Source organism: Manis pentadactyla, chromosome 10 (genome assembly GCF_030020395.1).
Source record: "Manis pentadactyla isolate mManPen7 chromosome 10, mManPen7.hap1, whole genome shotgun sequence".
Taxonomy (NCBI): domain Eukaryota; kingdom Metazoa; phylum Chordata; class Mammalia; order Pholidota; family Manidae; genus Manis; species Manis pentadactyla.
The window spans coordinates 126,939,693-126,946,390 of NC_080028.1; the positions used below are offsets into that span (position 1 = coordinate 126,939,693).

At 50.4% G+C, this 6,698-nt stretch overlaps 1 protein-coding gene across 2 annotated transcripts in view; it reads left to right on the top strand.

The window, feature by feature from the left end:
* HMOX2 (heme oxygenase 2) overlaps nucleotides 1-5,951 on the top strand; it is a 31,304-nt gene extending 25,353 nt beyond the window's left edge. For both annotated transcript variants that reach the window (XM_036920494.2, XM_057487707.1), the window contains exons 2-6: nucleotides 2,111-2,239; nucleotides 3,412-3,529; nucleotides 3,899-4,390; nucleotides 5,057-5,180; nucleotides 5,267-5,951. In XM_036920494.2, the coding sequence (XP_036776389.1) occupies nucleotides 2,154-2,239; nucleotides 3,412-3,529; nucleotides 3,899-4,390; nucleotides 5,057-5,180; nucleotides 5,267-5,394 (948 nt within the window). In that variant the 5' untranslated portion in view covers nucleotides 2,111-2,153 and the 3' untranslated portion in view covers nucleotides 5,395-5,951. The remainder of the gene's footprint in view (nucleotides 1-2,110; nucleotides 2,240-3,411; nucleotides 3,530-3,898; nucleotides 4,391-5,056; nucleotides 5,181-5,266) is intronic.
* The last annotated feature ends 747 nt before the right edge of the window (nucleotides 5,952-6,698 follow it).

A 6,698-nucleotide genomic window follows, 5' to 3' on the forward strand; every position in this document is an offset into this window, starting at 1 on the left:
CAGCCTCTCCCTACTGTCCCCAGCCCCAGCTTAGGCCATGGCAACTATCATTCTAGTGTTTCTGATTTCACCCATTTTTTTTAAGTTTACATGTAAAAGTGAATACCATCCTTGACTTTATCTGGCTTTTTTCACTTTCAGCTATTTGTTTTCTAATTGTTCTTAGACAATATCAGTAAGCCTCACTAAAAATACCAGCACAGGCAGTTACACCAAATACTGAGTGGTTGCCATGTGGCAGGCACTGTGCTCAAAGCCTTCCTTCCGTGTTCTCACTACACCCTCCCTGCCACTAATTCTATTGTATAAATGTTAACTCTAAAGGCAAGAGAATGTTCAGAAAGATCATGCTGAGCAAACCATGCATTATAATATCTCCCCCAAATAACAAGATGCCTGGAAAAAACTCAGAAAGGATATGTACCAACATATTAACACTGGTTATATCTGTGGGGTGGGATAGAGGTTGTTTTTTATTTTCTTTTATACCTTTGAAGGACCATTCCTTACCCTTCTTTGTCTCTCTTGACACATTTCTGGATGTAGCACGTAGAAAATGCTTAGTAAAATAGATAGGTACTACTTGAGCTAGAACATGAAGGTCTCTTCTTCCCTTGCCTTCATTGGGCCCCAGGGTTGGTTGCTCTGGTTTTGTGAGTTACTATAGTAGTTGTTGGTGCAATTGTGCTGCTGTTCATCTGGGAAGTTCCTCAGATGGGCTGCACCTTTGCACTGCCAGAGTGGAGGCCTCCAGGGGTGGAGGATGAACTTGTCCTGTTGTGAGACAGAATTTCCTTGTCTGACAAAGGCTCAGCCCTGGCAGCAGGCAACAGAACTGACCGGCCAACTTGCGTTACCGCCCTTAGTCTGGCAGGGTGTGGAGTATGGACTCCTGTCCTTGAACAGGTAGACAGGGTGCCCTCTGATGCTCTTGCCACACTCAGAACTGCTATACTGTTTTTTTTTAAGCTTTATCTATTGTCGGCCTCCTCCCCGTCTCCAACCCACAGATAGAGGAGGCGACGCGATGAGATATCGAAGACCTGAGTAGGCCAGCCAGGGGTCTCAAGGCATACCAGCTCTAGAGTGGTGCTGAGAGGGCACCCCTCGTATTTATTCGTCACACAAATACATCCAAGGACAGTAGATGATCTCATGCCTACAACCATTGGCTCGTGTGTTCTCAGTGCACAACTCCCTCCGCAGCTCTTCCCAGCACAGCACAATAGGGGAGAGAACAATGTTGCGGGAACTGGCCTTGGTTAAGGTACAACATTCCTTTAAGGAACACATCACATTTCTCAAGGCACACATCACTGATTAGTAGAGAAAAACAGTTGAGTTATGATATTTTGAGTCCACACTCTATGATGTTTTCTTTGTTATTTTATTTTTAGGTAACTTTTAAATTTGATGTAATTTTGGGCATACAGAAAAGTCGTTAACGAATAATACAAAGATCTCTTGTGTATCTTTTATCTGGGTTCCCCATCAGCATTTTACCTCATTTGCTTTACTTGTGTATGTTCTCCCTCTCTCCTGCCCCCCACTGCTCCATATATGTATATGTGTGTGTGCATGTACACACACACATACACACTGAACCATTTGACAGTAAGTTGCACACAGTGTGCCCCTTTACTTTTGAATACCTCAGTATATATTTCCTAACACAAAGACATTCTGTTATATAATCATAGTACTACAAAAAACAGCAAGTTCAACATCGATATAAAGCTATTACCTAATCCACTGCCCATATTCAAATTTTGTCCACATTCAGGTACAGTCCTAGGAATAGCAGAGCTTTCTTTATTTTAATTAAAGTAGCATTGATAGACAATCTTATGAAGGTTTCACATGAACAACATTGTGGTTTCAGCATTCACCCGTATTATCAAGTCCTCACCACGCCCCCTGCAGTCGCTGTCTATCAGCGTTAGTAAGATGCTATAGAGTCATTACTTGTTTTCTCCGTGGCAGAGCTTTATTTTTAAAGAAACCTTGCCTGAGGCACATGGGTGACTGGCTCCTCCATTGTGTCTGCTGGAGGAGAGCAGGACAGCAGGTGTGGTGACTGCAGCATCACCAGCTCCTTCTGTCTCTATAGGACCAGAGGACTGAGAACAGCAAGAACCACACTTGGCAGAACCATGTCCGCGGAATTAGAGGCCTCAGAGGGGGTGGATGAGTCGGAGGAAAAGAGCTCTGGGGCTTCAGAAAAAGAAAACCGCACCAGGTGAGCAGTAGGGGCTGGCCGTGTTGAGTCGGGGTACCCAGGGCTGCTGTGCCTCACACGCCTTTGTGTGCTGGAGGTGCTGGGGTGCAGTCAGGCCAGGCTGCTGTGGCCCTTGGGACATCTGGCTGGGACTGCAGGGACAGTAGAGCAGCCTGGCTGCCCAGCACTGTCCTGTTTGTTCCTGCAGAGGCAGGACAGGCAGTGCTAGGAATGCAAGTCATAGAATTTGACCTTATTCCTGGTCCTTTTTCCTCCTTAACACCCTAAGCATTTTGACACCTGGGGTGGGAAACGATAATCAGAGGCAAAGCTGGCACCTTTTCCAGTGTCTTCCACCCCTTAGAATATGGGAGCAACCCTAACTCCAGGGGTTTTTCTTACTGGGTGGGACCAGTTCACTCTAAGCTTCAAGGTACTGGGGCCTGTTCTTCATCATTCTTAGCCTCTTGTTATAACCCTGTCACTGGCAAAGTTCTTTTTTTTATATCTTAGAATAATTGCTAATAATAAATAATTCTCAGCACATTGGTAATATCAGCTAATCTCTTAAAGAAGCCAGCAGAGGCTGGGCTGGGAGAGGCCAAGTTTTTCTCAGTCTAACAGATGGATTGTGTGGATACAGTGAGTTCCTGCTCAATGCCACCATCTTTAGGGTCCTGTGTTCTCTGCCTTGTCCTGTCCTGGCTGCTGGCATCTTCAGCACAGCTCCGGCCTCCCTGGCCTTTGTCTCATCCTCATCCTACGCCTGGGCCCAGCCACATGGGAGTCCTGGAGAAGCTATGGGTCCATGGTGGGAGGAAGGCAACAGGGCTGTCCTGCGAGATCCAGTCAGTCCTTCTCAGTGGCATGGATTCTGGGAGACACTTTCCAGAAGGCTGGCTGTTCCGGGAGAAGCCAGTCAGCACTATGGTGGGATTAGCAGCGTGTGCTTCTTCGGGCACAGAAGTAAAGCATTGGTGAATGGGGTAGTTCAGAGAGACGTGGACACTGCCGAGTAGACAGTTATCCCACACGTCACCTGTGCCCTTAGGGCAGATTCCCATCTGCTGCCCTGCACAGCCTGGCTAGACTGACTGTGCTAGAGTTGAGTTTCTGAGCAGCCCCTGCCTCCTGCTCAGCGAGGGCACTACTGGGCTGGGAAGGGCTAATTCGCATGCACTGTCTCTCTGCAGGATTGCCGACCTCTCTGAGCTCCTGAAGGAAGGGACCAAAGAAGCACATGACCGGGCAGAAAACACCCAGTTTGTTAAGGACTTCCTGAAAGGCAACATCAGGAAGGAGCTCTTCAAGGTTTGTGCCCTTGGTCATGGATGGTGTTGACTGAAGGGCCTTTGTCCCATGAGGAGCTGTTCTGAGGGGGGAAGCTGGGCCTTTCTCTCCACTCCACTCTTTGTTGATGTCAGACTGGTTTTCATGGCTTGGGTTGAGTAACATAATGATGTAAAGGAAGCGAAAGTATCCACATTCCAAAGAATTCACCGTGTCATTCATTTAAGAAACATAAGTTTTCTGGGTGGGTGAATGATTCACTGGATAAAAATGGGCCTTTTGGGGACCAGCAGCGGGGGTGGTCCTGCTTGGACATGGTGGGTCTCTGGGCTCAGAGTTGGCAGCTGAGGCCGCAGCCCTTTCCCACGGTCTCCCCATCACCCTCAACAGCTGGCTACTACTGCACTTTACTTCACATACTCCGCCCTCGAGGAGGAAATGGACTGCAACAAGGACCACCCAGCCTTCGCCCCCTTGTACTTCCCCCTGGAGCTGCACCGGAAGGAGGCGCTGACCAAGGACATGGAGTATTTCTTTGGTGAGGACTGGCAGGAGCAGGTGCAGTGCTCCAAGGCCACCCAGAAGTATGTGGAGCGGATCCACTATGTGGGGCAGCACGAGCCGGAGCTACTGGTGGCCCATGCGTACACCCGCTACATGGGGGACCTCTCGGGGGGCCAGGTGCTTAAGAAGGTGGCCCAGCGGGCCCTCAAACTCCCTAGTTCGGGGGAAGGGACCCAGTTCTACCTGTTCGAGAATGTGGACAATGCACAGCAGTTCAAGCAGTTCTACCGGGCCAGGATGAATGCCCTGGACCTGAACCTGAAGACCAAAGAGAAGATTGTGGAGGAGGCCAACAAAGCCTTTGCGTACAACATGCAGGTACTGCTGGGGGTGGCTGGGAGGGGGCCTTTGGCAGCCAGAGCCCACCCAGAGCTGCCTGAATGGGCATTAGGACAGAAGTGCAGCAGCCTTTAAATGGTGCTGAATCTGGAGAGGCTAATTTTGTCCCTAGAGTCCAGGCCACTCCTTATTAGCACTAGGAAAGTGGCCATGGTGGGGGATGAAGTACCATCCTGTCCACAGGCCTGTCAGCCCTCCAGAATGATGTCAACAGGCCTCTGAGGGCCACTCAGGATAGGTCAGCCCTGCCAGTGCCACATTCTCCCTCATTCCTTTTCCTATCATTTCTGGCTGAACATGCCCATGGCTGGAGGTGGGGTTAGGTACCAGTGCCCCAGGGTGTTTAGGGCAGCGCTCCTGTCTGTACCTTGATAGTTTGTCGTGAGCTCTGTCTGGTTTGCCCAGGGACGAGCAGCCCGTCAGCAGCCATGGGGTGCCGAGCAGCACAGGAGCAGCCACACCTCCCAGAGCTCATGCTAGGGACAAGTGCCAGGACAGTGTGGCTGCCACCTGGGCTACTGCTTTGCTGATCTGCCCTCCTGAACAAGCCTTGCCTGCTCCAGCTCCCTTTACACAGGCAGGATTTTCCCCTGAAGACCAAGTGTATACACTTCATTAATGGCTGTTGATCCTCTGCCCATGCAGATATTTGATGAACTGGACCAGGCCGGCTCCTTGCTGGCCAAAAAGACCCTGGAGGATGGGCTCCCTGTGCATGATGGGAAAGGAGATGTGCGTAAATGCCCCTACTACACTGCTAAAGACAAAGGTAGGTCTTGCCTGTGTCCAGCTCCTTCCCCAGGGTGGGCATGTTGGCATCCCCCACTGATGGGTCCCATTGGTGCTGCCATGCAGGTGCCCTGGAGGCCAGCAGCTGCCCCTTCCGAACAGCTCTGGCTGTGCTGAGCAAGCCTGGCCTTCGGTTCATTCTGGCTGCCGGTGTGGCCCTGGCTGCTGGTCTCTTGGCCTGGTACTACATGTGAAGGACCCATCACACCATGCTGGCACACTCCTCCCAAGTGACCACTGACCTACTCCTGCCTGTTCCGTGACTAAACTGCCACCTCAGGTGACTTTTTTTTTAATGCTGGGTTTGAGAAAAGCAACCAATAAACAGCCAGATGCTCAAGCCTCTGCCTGTCAATGTTCTCTGAGAGCCAGACGCTGAGCTGGGTGCAGGCCCATCCTCCCCTGCAGCCCCCAGGCCTTGGGGCACCCAAACTTCTCACCTGAGGCTTGTTCCCTTGGATCTTCTTGTTCTGTTGGCATTTAGGTGTGTATTTTTCCCCTGCTGGGAGCAGAGCAGCCAGCAAGCCCAGGCTGTCATAGCTCTGCAGGAGGCAGGAGGACAAGGTGAAGGGCAGGAGGCAGGCTTGCAGCCTGACACGGAGGCCCTGGGGAACTCCCTCCTGGTAGCCAGTCCTCACCCCTCCCCGGCAGAAACCCCCAAGAGGGGCCTAGTCAGCCACGGCCTGTCTCCCCTTGACCTGTGTAAATGCTATAGCACTCAATAAAGTGGACTTGGACAGCCGCCTCCCTCCTTCCTGGTGCAGACGTCATCCTTCTCGCCGGCCCCAGCAGTCCCCCCCCATCCTGTGCCCGATAGGCTCGATCACCTTTCAGCAGTTCTCCACGGCAGCCACTCTGTCTCATCCTTAAGTCTGTCTAGTCGTGGGGCTTTCTAACTCAGAAGTGCTTTGAAGGTTTCATGTTTGAAATTTATTTTTAATAGTAAAGATAAAGAATATACTTTGTATTTATTATTATATAATAATTCATTGTCTAGAATAGAAATGTCAACTTAAATATTTTTATTAATAGGAATCTATTGTTTTATATACTGAAGATCTGTGAAAGTTTTATTCAAAAAAGGGTTGTAAGTGGAGGGAAATGTTTTTTTCAATGAGCCTAGCCATTTTCACAGTTCAGATGACGGGTGGGGCTGACCCACCCAGACTGCCTGTCCCCCCAGTGGCTCTGTCTTGCTTAAAGGGACCAGTGGTACCTGTCTGCAGAGTGGGATGACCCTGAGCTCAAGCCACAGGGCTCCAGCTTGCAGATCCCACGGGAAGGTACCATAGGGTGGAAATGGGTGAAACCAGTATCAGAGATAGTAAGGTGACCTTATAGCACAGTGAGGGTATCTCATGTCTTGGCCTGGTCACAGCTGGAATCCCAGGGCTCATCCGTGCTGGGCTTTGGCTTGGCTTAATTAGGTATTTAAATGTCGTTGTTGTCCCTGGGCAGTCAGTGTGGCATAAGTACTGAGACTGAGGACTCAACCCCC